Consider the following 15,194-nt stretch of genomic DNA (forward strand, 5'->3'; position numbering starts at 1 on the left):
GAGAAGAGCAAGGAGGGTAAATGGGAAGAAAAAAACAATGACTTGGAAAATGAGATGCAGGGAAAGGAAACAGGATTAAGTTAGGTGATATTTAGAGAGTCCTCTCCCCTTTTCAAGCTTTTATAATACTTTTTTTCAAAATTAAGTGGGTCAAGAAACACCTACAGGTATAAAGTGAGCATTTACATCATAAACTCCTGATTCCTAGATAGTTAAAAATGCCGAGCTGATTTCTTGAGTTACCAGTGTAATAAATTCAAGGACTGGGTCTTTTGTAGCTTTTATTTTTGATGTGTCAATATCTGGGCTTTGGTTTCTGAAATTAGGTTTCATAATTTATTTGTAATAACTTATAAAAACTGGACCTCACATCAAAAAAACAAAAGATACTTAAATGGTGAAAGATTTAACACACATTAAATTAACACACATTTAAGTTTCCTCAAATACTTTACATAAAATTTCAATCATTAAATGTCTAGTGAGTTCTATGCATAGGCAATGTAATAGCAGCTAGAAATAAAAAGGAAAAAAAAAAAGAAAAAAGACCATGACACCATCCCTCCTAACTCACAAAGGAGCTTGAGGTCCAGCAGAGAAAGTAAGCAATTACAGCTCTTAACAGAGCGCCTGGTACACGGAATATGCGCAACAGGTGCAGAATAAACGGCCTGGGGCAAAGGCTCTAAGGTACGCAGAGGGTGCAACCGGAGCCCAGAGGAGGAAACCAGAGGGTGTGAGCGAGGGGAGCGGAGGCAAGGCTGCCTGCCAGCATCACTACGGGCTCAGCACACAAGGTCTTCTGCTTGAATACATGATACACGAAGTCAGAATTTTTAAATTCCAAATATCTCTGTATTTTCTTTGATTGATACTGTATATTCTGACATTTACCCACCTGTCTATTTTTCCTTTCAGCTAATGCCTGCACAGATGAAGCTGACATCTGATCCTTCATGTCCTAATGAGATAAACAGAACACCAGAAAACAAATGAACATCCTTAAACAAAATCATGGTTAATATTTTGCACACTAGCAAAATATGCATAATTATTAATTTTTAAACAAAAATACAGCATTCTTTGACTTCTATTTTCAGTCTCAAAAATAAAGGAAATAAAGAGAAGGACATGCCCTTAAAAAGAAGTAACCGGAATACTAAATTTAAATATGAGGAAAGAGAAAGTACTTCCTGGGTACCTACCATAGGCCGGAAACACTGTTAAACATGTACACATATGATCACTGACTTTCCACAATGCCCCTGTGAAGCTGGTATTACCTTCATTTTACAACTGAGGACACTAAGACGTAGAAAGACTAAGATGCTTTCTCAAGGTCACATAGCCAGTAAATGGCAACCCTGAGGTATACAAACAAAAGCTGTGTTCAAGGGCTAGCATCTTTAAGTATAATACATGTAAAAAAACCATGCACTTTATGATAAAGTATATTTACCATTACATGCCAGAGAATATTTTCAAATAGTGATAAACAGGTAACGTATTTTATTTGAGTTGCATTCATGTGAAGTATAGACTATTTCTAACACCAGTATTTTCCAGACTGGTATCAAAAATAATTTTGTATGCAAAGAAAAATGAATTACTTAATCTAAAACAAAACACTTGGGGATTCCCTGGTGGCGCAGTGGTTAAGAATCCACCTGCCAATACAGGGGACGCAGGTTCGAGCCCTGGTCCAGGAAGATCCCACATGCCACGGAGCAACTAAGCCCGAGTGCCACAACTACTGAGCCTGCGCTCTAGAACCCGTGAGCCACAACTACTGAGCCCGTGTGCCACAACTACTGAAGCCGTGTGCCGCAACTACTGAAGCCGTGTGCCTAGAGCCCATGCTCCACAAGAGAAACCACCACAATGAGAAGCCCGCGCATCACAACGAAGAGTAGTCCCCGCTCACTGCAACTAGAGAAAGCCCACGTGCAGCAACAAAGACCCAATGCAGCCAAAAATTTTAAAAATAAAAATAAAACACTTTATTAAATATGAGCCATTTGCATCATATTTAACTACAACCCAATACACTTTAAAATGATTTCTGCTGAGTACATGATTATTATAATACAATTTTTCTTGAAAAAAAAAAAGGATGCCAAAATACTTTATAATTTCCAGTTGGCAAGTAGGCTATTTTAGAGGTGCAAATGTTGAAGTATTAGGCTTTAAAAAACTTCTTCCAAGACCCATGACAAGTGAATGGTAGATGAGACAGTGCCACAGCTTTCCTGATTCCTACTATGAGAAGTCTGAATGACAACCACCTTGCTGCAACCTTCAAATTGCCTGATCCCTCGCTCAGCAAATACCGACTGATGCCCAGTGTGTGCCAGAGCACAGCAGTGACGATACGCAGTGTCCTTGCCTGACGGAGCTCACATCATGGTGGACAAGAGGCAAACAGCAGTCACACACACACTTCAACAGGGTGACTAGCATTTTGGGAAGGAAAGGAGTCAACAGGGCTGAAATCCAGTGGGTGAACACCACTTTAGAAAGATGGAGGTGACACCTGATCGAGACCTGAGGGCCGAGAATAAGCCCACCACAGAAAGAGCAAGGGCAGAGAATTCCAGGCAGAGGAAACAGCAAGCACAAAAGCCTGGAGGCAGGAAAGGCTCAATGCTTTAGCTTTTGAGAAGGAAGGCCCGATTGTCTGAAGAAGCCACTGTGTGCTGGGTGTCGGAGGGAGGATGTAAGACACGTCTGGCCAAAACATGCAGGACCTTCAAGCTGCTTAGATTTTATTCCAAGGTAGTGGTTGGCAAACTTCTTCTGTAAAGGAATAGATATTAAATATTCAGCCTTTGTCATTTTTTTTTTAAACCACCCTTTAAAAAATGTAAAACCATTCTTAGATCTCATAGGCCACAGACTGCAGGCCCCTGCTCTAAGGCAATGGAAAGCCCTTAAAATATTTTGAGCAGGGCCATGGAGTATTCTGGTTCATGTTTTAAAAGATCACTTTGGTTATTCTGTGGGGAAAATGTTGGCAATTAAGCAAAGCAGAAGTAAAGAGATCATTTTACTGCCACACATTGAAGTGCCGCCCACGATGGGAAAGGGTGCCTCTAGGAACAAGTGCCCTGACATTGGAGGCCTTCAACAAGAGAGTATGTGAGCCCTTGGAAATGACACTGGGCAAGTAGGGTGTCGTTCACCCACTAGATTTCTGAGGGTGCTCTACCTGGGGTCCAGCTGACCCATAAATTCTAAATTTTATCTGTTCACAAACCTCAAAAGAAAAAAAATATATATATAAAAGAATGCCACCCACAGAAACTGAGAAAAATTTACTTAGTAAAAAAAGTATTCACCATAAAAATGGAGGTATTGGTACGTTTAAAACAAGGGAAACAGTGATATAAGCCATGTTTCTTAAATGTTTGAGATCTACCTGAGTCAGTCACCTGAGGTGCTGTTAAAAATGCAGGTCCCTAGACCCCACCCAGCCCTACTAAGTCAGACTCTAAGGAACAGTTTAACAAGTCTCCCAGGTGAGAAGCTGTTTGAGAAGCTCGGATCCCCACAAATTCTAGAAGCCTTCAAAGGAGACCATTATGCTGTTATCTCCTGGATTGCAGGATTCCTTTTCTAATTATCAATTAAATTGGAGTTTAAGATGATATTCTGATATTCAAACAATATGAATAGTACAATCCCATTTACTTGATATATATTAATAACTACACAAAGCAAATATCTGAATTGTTCACTGGTGGGATAATATATGCTTTTTTTAATGCATTTTATACATTTTACAGTAGTCTTTTTAAAAATAATGAACATTACTTGCATAATAAAAATATCAGCCCACATGTATGGAAAAAGTGACTTTGAAGTTCCAGTTGAACTTTGAACACTGTCTGTAGAATGTGCTTTTGCTGTTAGAAGGTAGGACAGTGAGGGGGGCAGTAATGACTGTAAAAGCACACAAGGGAGCTTCTGGGGGGTGCTGGGAATGCTCTGGAATGCTTCTGGGTCTGCTTCCATGGTTGGGATCAGTTTATAAACTCTTTAAACTGTATATTTGGGGTGCATGCACTTTCCTGTACTATTATAACTTAATAAAAATGTTTAAAAGAAAACTACTGCTCTTGAACAATGGCTGGAAGGTAAACTAGACCAACCCTTTGAAAATAAATTTGGCATTTTGCATTAAGAGCTTTGATATTTGTAACAAATATCCACTGCCTTGACCCAGTAATTCTAATAGGACTTATTTTAAGGAAATGATAGAAAATATATACTGAAACAGATATGCAAAGATGTAAACTGCAGTGTTATTTACAATATGAAAGAAAAGTAGAAATAAGCATCATATCCAAACAAGAGAATAGTAACTTATAGTAAACCTATACACAATGTAATATCATGTACTAGACATTACACTTAGGAAGAGAGTTCGGTGAACAGACAATTCACAGAAAAGCACAAATGATCAAACATGAAAAGATGCACTAACCCATTAATAATCAAAGAAGTGCAAGTTAAGAGATATTTTTCCCAGTTAGATTGGCAAAGATGAAAAAGATGAACACTACTTAGTGTTGATATAGGTATTAAGGAACACGGAATCTACACTCTGCTTTTAGAAATATCATTAATAAGGTCTCTTTGCAGGATACTTTGAAAATATTAACCAGTGTTTTAAATGTGCATTTTCATTGAACTTTTTAGTACTTAAATATTCAGGATATGCTCACAAAGATGGTTCCTGAAGTATGATTTGCAATTGCCAAAAATTAACAACCACCTAATATCTACCAATAGGGTCAATGATCAAACAGATCATAACAGAACCAGGCTAGAGAAGAGGTTAAGAGCATAGTCTTTCATATCAAAGACCTGGGTTCAAGCTTAGTTATGCTTTTTAGTAACTATGCAAAGTTGCGCAAATTACTCAATTTTTCTAAGTGCCTGTTTCTTCTGTATAATATTTTATAGGGTCATTGTGGGGACTGATAAAGTATGCAACCATTAAAAAGGATCATCTAAATCTACTCTATCCAATAGCTATTAGCCAATTACGGTTACCTATTGAGATCATGAAATGAAGTCAGTGCAACTGAGGAATTAAATTTTTAATTTTATTTAATTTTAATTAATTTAGATTTAAATTCAATTACTGGAAAACTTTCACATGTCTGGAAAATACATGGTGTGCAAATCAACCTTTTCAACTGTATTATAAACTCTAAATGCAGATGAAGTATCCCCAATGAAAAGTTCACTTCTGAATTGAGATATCCTTAAGCATAAAATATATGCCAGACTTAGAAGTTTTAGTAAAAAAAAGTTTTAAAAATTTAACAAAAAATCTCTATTACTTTTATATTGATTATATGTTTAAATAATAATCTTCTGGATATACTAAGTTAAAAATACATTAAGTTCACCGTTTCTTTTTACTTTTAAAATATGACTACTAGAAAATTAAAGATAGCTTGCATTTTAGTATTTCTATTGGACAGCACTGGTCTAGATATATCTGTATTGATATAAGACTATGTCCACAATATTTTTTCATAGAAAAAAAATACAGACTAATATCATTTCTTTTAAAAGTGTACTTCAATGTCTATAAAATGGCTAGAAAAAATACTTAAAATTGTGATTTTTTTTAGGGAGTGGAATTACAGAATGGAGGGGCATTTCACTTCTTAATCAAAATTATCTGCATTTTAAAAATAGTATGAATTACTTTTAATTTTAAAAGTTAAAATAAAAAATGCTTATGACTGCATAACAGTATGATCACAACTATGTAAAAAACACAACAAAGTTTTGTGTTTACGTTTCTTATTTTGAGTTTAGGTTTTTCTATTTTTTCCTCTTGTAAAATTTTTCTAATTTTCTTTGAAATGAGCACGCGTTACTTTAATGAAATACATGGTTTAAAGTTCCAGTTTAAAAATTTTCTGTTTAATAAAATATGTGTGTGTGGGTATATGTTAGCTCCGATGGTCAGTGAACTCAACAGCTGTGTGGTGTGCACCCTGTTTGGGGCCATGGCAGATGGTAAAGAGCTATGGCTTTCACTTTCAGGATGGCACTTTTTTAATGTAGTGTAAAAGTTGCCAGATACCATACCACAGATTACCTTCTTATTAGGATATGGAATTTTAAACTATGTCACTAAACAGTTTTGAGCATTTTTTAACCACCTGTCATGCCAAAAACATAATTACTCATCTTTTTTGAAAAAAAAAAACAAGTTATTTGTTGTTGTTTTGGCCACACTGTGCAGCTTGTGGGTAGTTCCCCGGCCAGGGATCGAACCCGGGCCCTTGGCAGTGACAGCGTGGAGTCCTAACCACTGGACCGCAGGGAATTTCCTCATCTTCTTTCTAATACAAGAAGTTTAGAACAAGCAGTCAAGACAGCAGTTAGTATCGATAAAAAATGGTTCACCTGCCGAAAGAACAACAACGGTCCCAGTTGTTTATGCTCCTGTTCCCATTTTATGCCATCTTCCAAGCTGAGTGAACAGCACACTGTAAATCCCAGTGCTTCCCACTCATAGGAGTCACATCCCAGTGTCATTTGTAACCACAGAGTATGACTCACCCTTTTTGATTAACCAAAGCCATTTCTATCTTGACTTATAACTGACTACCACCAATTCTTGGGTTTTAAGAGGTTGGATTTTGGGGAGGCGGTGCTATAGTTCTGACTGCCTTTGAAAGTTTAAACAAAGTTGGAGAATGTTAGTGAGGATCATTTAATTGATAAAACTGAGATCCAGAGAGGCTAAATGACTTGCCATGCTGAAAATTTATTAAGGTCTCAGCTGAGCCTAGAACTCAGGTCTCCTCACCTCTCTCACTGTTCTGCCATTTACTGCAAAACCTTTCACTACTAAATTAACCCAACGTCACTTCTGCAATAGATTTCCGTAACACGAACATCTCACAAGCGAAAACTCTGATGTATACGTGACTCCACAAATGTAAAAATGATGACCTCAAAAATACCAAGGTTATATAAACAAAACAAGAATGTTTTGCTTTCTTTAGTAAAAGCTGCCAGCAAAACTTAATAAAAACTGCACGAACTTAAAAGACGTTTTGAAAAACATATACAAAACTTTTTAAACAAAAATGACTTATTAAAAAACAGTGGACATTGAGAAGATAAACAAAAATAACTTATTAAAAAGCAAAAACAGTGGACGTTAATTGAGAACACAAGAGAAAGATTTAGTTCTTCAGGTAGAACAGCAACAACAGATGTATAATGCCCTAAGAAGGAGAAAGCACAATTGGCATACACTGTGGATCAAAAGGTATTCCTTTAAGCAACTAAATGAAAACCCACTGATAATGGTAACAGGAGCTTACATAAACTTGTGATGTACAAATTCCTAATCTGGGCTAGGTCTTGTGTTTCATTTCCCCAAATTGCTAACTCTCTGATCCCACAATATCAGTGTCCTCCAAGTGGAACCCAGAGAGTTCTGGATACAAATACTGTTCAGCTGAATGCAATAATATTGAATCAACACAATGCTTTTTTTAAAAAAAATCAAGTTAGCATCAATTACCACTTCTCTTCTACAAAACCTCAATTAGAATTTATTAAAATCAGATGAGCAAAAACTCAGTTAGGTACTATTAACCCATCACCGGCAAATAGTAACAGCTTTCAAAAAGGAGTAATAAATTAGAAGAATGATTAAAAACTCTAAAACATTCAGTTGGGTCACACAGTTGAGTACAGTTTAGATCTCAACTATAAAAGGACTGCAACATTATGAAGTATGGACTTGATTTAGAATACTTCTTTCAAAGAACGTACTTTAAAAAGCTTTTCAATTATTATAAAATGAACTGAACTTTGGATTATACTTCCAATTATACCAACTCACTTAACTTTTACTATGTTGACCTCTGAATTTCAATTTGCAAAATTTACAAGTACTTCCTTGCAGAAAAACAAATATAATGATTAAAGTCAAGAATATATGCTTCACTGCAAGGCACCATTTAAATACCAACATCTACAAAAGTCATTTTCAGAAAAATCTATCACAAAAAATTAAAAAAGCACACACTGCATTTATAAAATAAGGAATTGGGAAATTATTTACCTTACCAAAAAAATACATCACCCAACAACAGGGCTTCCTTATCAGATAGCCTCTGAACTGGCTAGAGACTAGGAGTGTCTAATCCAAATGTTCATCATATAGATGGGGCACCTAGGTCTAAAAAGGTTACTGCCCCCATTACAATGTGGGTTTATTTCTAAACAATTTAGGTACATGGATACAGAAAGGCAACTAATGAGTAAAGGAACAAGAATATTTAAAGTACAGTGATAACCTACCATCTGAAATAATTTCAAAAGGAAATCACATGACATGGAGTCTTTGGCAAGCACACACCAAGGTTCCCGCCTAAGATGACTCTTAAAAAGCCATATGTTAGCACTGGTATGATCCCAAGTCTTTTTATTCAAGGAAGCTGCTTTCTAGTACATATGTTAAAGACAGGTGGTTCTCCTACATCTAGTTATGCTAATCAACTGGCTTAGCCATATAGTTTCAAAATACAAACATATCTTAATGATACAAGATTTCACTTAAATGCTATTTTCTCTTAGGTTTTTTAAATAATAGGTTATTATCTAAATAATTGTAGACTGAAGATTTGTTCCCTTGGATTGATTTTTTACATGCTGATAGATGCTTGCTTGCTCTGGATAACTCCCGAAAGGCTGTCAAGCCGTTGTATATTGAAATGTCAGTAAATGGGTTGCAAGAGTTCCAGAAGCAATTCAGATGGTGGAAGAGGCCGCCATCCAAACCCAGTAAGAGTACCCTTCACAATGCAAAGGGATTACCAATCAATCAGGAAAGCAAATGGTTTCTACAATAGCAGTTCTTCTTTTTGTCTAGAAATACAGTATACTAAGAAATATAGAGGAAAAAAGATAACTGGTTTGGAGGAATGAGAGGTATGGACAGGAAGATTACAGTAACCTTCCCAAAGCCAGCAGCCTACTCTCTCATTTTTGCTCTGAGAAAAAAGGCTTACCGATACTAAAAACAGATTTCTTTTCAATCAGAGAAATATGTAGAAAACTGGCATTTAATTCATATTAAAAAGGAGTTTCAGACTTGACCTATTAGTTTAAATTAAAGGGAAGAGTTCAGAGAAGTCTGGCTATTTCTTGCACAAATTACACAGTAAGATCACATCCCTTACCCTGACGACTTGCCGAGTACTTGTGATGAAAGCTTTTCTTATACTCAATTCGGTTGCATCGAGGTTGAATTTCCTAGGATTTGCTTCGACTATGCGTGGGTCAAAAAGTCAAGGTAAAGCAATTTCATCATCGAAAACCTAACAACCAACATCATGTGAAACCACAGAATCCCTCACAGCAATAAAATCTGGCCCAGCTTTTCTGAACACATAGTCAACTTGGCACTAATCACTCTCAAACTTTCTCTGCCCACAGCTAGATGAGGATCCTTGTGCCCCGAGGCAGAGATGACCTGCCTGGGTTCACTGCAAACCCATGGGTGTCTGACCACAGCTGAGCTGGGCTCTTCCAGATGCCTGCCAGCACGTTTTTTGACTCCAGATCACCTTTCAGTGGACAGCTTCTGTCCTGGGAAACAGCAAGCTGTTTTCATTTCCATTCCAACTCATTCCACTTCTGCCAAGAAGCTAACTCTGCTTCTTAACCTAGAGATCGAGGCTTCTTTTGTGAAGCTTTCCTGCTCTCCTCACCCCCAGCTTGGTTCTGCTGATCCGTGTCACTCACATGGCTCTCTGTACTTATCTCTTATCATCTGCAAGTATACACTTGTGCCAATATTTGACTAATGTCTGTTTCTCCCACCCCCAAGTCCCTCTATACTCCCACGGTAAATTCTACAAGGGTTGGTATAGTTTTGCTTATCAATCCAATCTCAGTAACTAACAAAATGTCCAGCACATAGCACACTCAGTAACTACTGCTGAATGACGAATATCTATTAAAACTTTTGTCCTCTAATCTCACAATTTCTCTATCTCCCCCAATCTTTTTCTCATCCCTCCTACCTCGAGGGAAGACATATCTCCCTGTAACTGTGCTTTTGATCCCACTCCCTCACGTATTTTGTTCCACTAGTTTTAGAGAACACCTTTGTCTTTTAATAATTTAGAAGGTGCCCCGGGGTCACTGTGATTAATAGAAATTATGGACTCCACATCCAGTCTGACTCCAGGGTCCAAGCTCAAAATCACTGCACTAGGCCACCTTCACGTTGCAGGATCTGACTACTCTACCTTAGATTACTGGTCAACGATTTTAAGTGTGTCAATGGTACGAATAAGGGCAACATCAATCAACGATAAAAGGCAATATCTAATCTATGTACTTGAGACATCTAGATGAAACTTGTCCATCTGTCTGCTTGCCTCATGTGGCACAGACACTGCAGAAAAGGATATTGATGGTTTCGTCCAGGTCCTCTAGATCCCACTCTATGCTCCGGAGGTTGTTTCTCAGCTCGTTGGTGGTCCAGTCGATTTCTTCCCTCGTGGCTGTGGATGGGTCCTGGAGGAGCTCTGTCCATCTCTGAAACAATCCCTGTGCAGTGTTGACTGCTTTCTGTACCTCTCTGTATTCAGGTGAAGGGAAAGGAGAGATATGAGACAGCATGTTCCACGAGCAACTTATAAGACTTGGGTGAACCTTTACGATCAGACACCATCCTCAGCAACCACCATTCCCCAAAGTGTTTTTAAGTCATTACAGAAGGCTCTTCATGGACAAATATCAAAGTTCAAAACTTTAAAATAACAGGCTGAGTATTATGTTCTCAGCTGATTTCAAAATAAAACAGCCACTACTTAAGCAGCTATAATTACCAAGTTGGTTTGTGAAGGACAAAATTTAATTTTTCTAACGGACTGTCCTTAAAAGTAGTCTAAGAAGCTATAATATAAATTAACTAAAGAGCCGTTAACATTCACACATGTTGCCAGTTGGAGTGAAGTAATTTATATTCAGAAGAAAAGGTTCTAAAACAACTTTCCTTTTCTTGGGGAGGTTCGTGTGGAAGAGGGGTAAAAAAGGATAGAAGGAAGAGTTACTCTTACACAGCTAGTCTTTTAGAAGGCAAGTATTTTAACCTGAGACATTTTAAAATCCAACATCTCATTAGAAGATTCCTAAACATTATTAGCTTTAAATGTATCTACTTTCCTGGATTAAGCAACTCTGTAGAGCAGATTAGTGCTTCATGCTTAGGGAGTGAGACTAGGCCATTAAGAGCGATGGTCTATTTTGCTTTTAGATACAGTCACAAGGTCTTAAAAACTCCTCCCCTGCCCCTGCCACTGGGCCAGTATCCACCACTTAAATATTATAACCTAACACTACCACATATAAAAGCCAAAAAGGACTCATTGTATAATCATGGTCTCTTGTGTACAAAGATTATAATCTTCATGCTCCTAAACGAAGAGACCTGTTTTGATCCTTCTATGATTTCTTCACCAGTTCTTCTGGGTGTTCAATCAGTGTGTTCATTATCTATCACTTTAAAACAGAAATTGCACGCATCCTATTCCCTCTGACATTTCAAGTACCAGAGGAGACAGCACTAACAAAATGAAGAAAGGTGCCTTACAATATCTTGGACTGTGAATACTGATGAGAGCTAAAAAGCTGAATGTTAAATACAGAATACAGCCATTGGGCCCAGCTGAATAAATCACTGAGCTCAACGCGGCCAACAATGTATCTACCAAGGTTATGTTCATAACCAGTTCATGGGTTAGGCAAGTCCCCTCATTTTTCCTCTCACATCAGTCTTATGCTTTTAGCGCTAAAGAGAAACTCTATTTGAGACAAAAAGAGGAAGGACTAAGTAAGTGAGATGTCAATCTGCTATTTTTACTCTTTACTGAAGTTTCTGGCTGATTTGGTAAAGAAAGAGGTATACATTTTGCCATAATATGAAGTACTTGGTTTATTTGTAAGTGTTGAATATCCTCTATGACAACAGAAGACAAGAGTTAAAAAGGTATCTAAAATGGTATCTCATTCTAAAGAATATGAAAATTATCAGTTCTGTAAAGGAAATTTGAATTCCTTTTTGAGAACTAGAAGCCTCGGGCTAGGGCATACCACGTTCTCCACACCAGGAGACAACTAGGATGCCGGAATTACACTCTTAAGCAGTGATCCATAAACTTTTTTGGTCTCAGGGCTCTTTTGCACTTTTCAAAATTACTGAAGACTCCAAAGAATTCAGATTAATGTGGACTCTATCTATTGCCACTTACTGTATTAGAAATTCAAACATATTTAAAAGTATTGACCAATTAATCCAACATAATGATGAAATTATGATATGTTAATGTTTTCGCCAAAAATTTCTAAAACAACAATATTTAGTTAGAAGAGTAGCACTGATTCACATTTTTGCAAATCTCTTTAATATCTGGTTTAACAGTAGACAGGTGGATTCTCACATCTGCTTCTACATTCAGTCTGTTGACATACGTTTGGTTGAAGTATATGATGGAAATCCAGCCTCATACAGATAGGTAGTTGGAAGACGGAGGAGTATTTTAACAGTCTTTTCAGATAATTGTGGATATTCTTTCTTGACACAATACAAAAACTCGACAAGTGGCAGTTTCTTAAAGGTTAGCTGCAGCGTGGAAGCTGAAACTGTACCAAAGACGTTGTATATTCTCATACATTACAACCCACTGCTCCATCTTGTACCGTGAAGGGATGTTTTACCCACATATGATTTTACAGCATCACGTACTGGTCATTTGTAAAGTATTAGTTTACTGAGCATCAAAGATCTTCCAAATGCTGACTCATTTCATTATACAATATCCAAAATCATATAATAATATCACCACCAATTCCATCAGAAAAACTTAACTACTGGGAATCTGTAAGATGATAGCAGTTGATACGAGCTTTCCAAAATTCTATTTTTTAAAAAAAGGCTCTAATTTCATCATCCACAAAAATACTGTCAGTTGTTTTCCGAGAAGTGACAGGTTCACCTCATTCATTTTTGAGAAAATCCCAAGATAATTTTGAGATCTGTGAACATATGCAAATCTCAATAACCGGTTTGCGAGTCATTCTTTTAAGAAAAAATAAGATTCTCTGGAGGAAAAAACGAGCTATTTCAGCTCACAGCTGGATCACAGAAATGCTTTCCCTGGAGTCACCATCTTAGCTCACTATACAGCCAAAGTGTTTCATGCACTCTTTCATTTCGTCCCACAGAGTATTAAAATGTGTACTAAGGCTGGGAGAAAACATTTGTGCATTACATGTCTAATTAATGACTTGTATCTACAATATATTTTTTAAAAAAAACAACTCTCAAAACTTAAGAAAACTCAATTTAAAAATGGACAAAAGATCTGAACAGTCAATTCACTAGAGACGACATACAAATGACAACTAGCACATGAAAAGATGCCTTATATCATTAGTCATCAGAAAAATGCAAAGTAAATCCACAATGAGATACCACTACAAACTTAGAATGGCTTCACACAACTAACCAACCAATCGACAATGCCAAGTGCTGACCAGGTGGTGGAGTAACTGGAACTCTCATTCATTACTGGTGGAAATGCAAAACTGTACAGCTACTTTGGAAAACAGTGCGGCTGTTTCTTAAAATTAAACATACAGGGGCTTCCCTGGTGGCGCAGTGGTTAAGAATCCTCCTGCCAGTGCAGGGCACACAGGTTCAAGCCCTGGTCCGGGAAGATCCCACGTGCCATGGACCAACTAAGCCCATGCGCCACAACTACTGAGCCTGCGCTCTAGAGCCCGTGAGCCACAACTACTGAAGCCCGTGCACCTAGAGCCCGTGCTCCACAACAAGAGAAGCCACCGCGATAAGAAGCCCACACACGGCAACAAAGAGTAGCCCCTGCTTGCAGCTACTGGAGAAGGCCCACGCGCAGCAATGAAGACCCAACGCAGCCAAAAATAAAATAAATTTATAAAAAACAAAAAAAACATACAAAACATACACTTACCATTATGACCCAACAACCCCACTTCAAGGTGATACAAAAACACACAAGTTCATACAACAACCTGCAAATTCTTATAGTAGCTTTAGTCGTAACAGCCAAAAATTGAAAACCCGAATGTCCTTCAACTAAGGAATGGAAAACTGTGGTACATCTGAACAATGGAGTACTACTCAGCAATAAAAAGAAACAAACCACAAATACACGCAACAATATGGACAAATCTCAAATGCATTATGCAAAATGTGAGAAGTTAGAAGGCCACACACCGTATGATTTCATTTCTGTAACATTCTGGAGAAGGCAAAACTACAGGGACAGAAAATAGATCAGTAGTTGCCAAATGCTGGGCATGGAGGAAGGGGGACACAGAAACTTTTAGGGGCGAGGGATCTGTCCTGCAACTTATTTGTGGAGGTGGTCGTTACTGACTATACACACTTGTCAAATTTCACAGAAGTATACACTAAAAAGGGTCAATTTTACTGTAGGTAAATTATAACTTTTAAAAAAATGAGGAAAGGTGTTCCTGGGACTCAAGATTTGATAATTTTTTTTTTTTTTACTGTTTCATGAAGAACCTTCTTGAAGGAATATGATTCTCATTTTTCTTTTTCACTGTGAGGGAGGAATACAATGACTACTAGTACAGTTTGGTGCCACTGCCTTGATTTAGGCTAAGGCACCAGCAGTTTGCACCATCAGTGTTATTGTCAACATGATGAAAAAAAGCAAATAACATGAGTAGTATCATGAAAAGCAGTTGAAGCTGAGGGGCTCTTCTATGAAAGGATCTTGAGACCCCCTTGGGATCCAAAGGCCACACTTGCAGACTTGAGGGGGAGGAGGGGCAGGTGGGTAGACTCAATTCTTGCAGCACAGAGCGAAATCAAGGAGTCCTTAAGCATGCAAGAACTTGTGCATGTCCTCAAGAAGAAATGAAAGAAACGGCAGGAATTAGAAAAATGCTGCAAAGCATTCCCAGGACGACATTCAAAACCCAACAGGCCTGGCCAGTGACCTGGCTTATTCCACTCTCAATCTCTTATTTTTAAAAGAGGTTTCATTTTTAGTTTTCATGTAATAGCATAGACATGAGAAAATCAAAGTAGTCTTAGTTTACATTTCTAAGACACGTTT

General features: G+C 37.6%; 1 protein-coding gene across 2 annotated transcripts in view; it reads right to left on the reverse strand.

Moving 5' to 3' along the window:
• STX6 (syntaxin 6) overlaps nt 1–15,194 on the reverse strand; it is a 39,380-nt gene that overhangs the window by 11,429 nt on the left and 12,757 nt on the right. The window contains exons 2-4 of one of the 2 annotated variants that reach the window (XM_065885328.1): nt 10,473–10,642; nt 9,234–9,328; nt 899–961 (exon numbers count right to left, since the gene is read on the reverse strand). In XM_065885328.1, the coding sequence (XP_065741400.1) occupies nt 899–961; nt 9,234–9,328; nt 10,473–10,642 (328 nt within the window). Of the gene's footprint in view, nt 1–898; nt 962–9,233; nt 9,329–10,472; nt 10,643–15,194 lie in introns of those variants that run through there. The other variant, XM_065885337.1, reaches the window with a different exon arrangement.

Source organism: Phocoena phocoena, chromosome 1, assembly GCF_963924675.1.
Source record: "Phocoena phocoena chromosome 1, mPhoPho1.1, whole genome shotgun sequence".
NCBI classification, from domain to species: domain Eukaryota; kingdom Metazoa; phylum Chordata; class Mammalia; order Artiodactyla; family Phocoenidae; genus Phocoena; species Phocoena phocoena.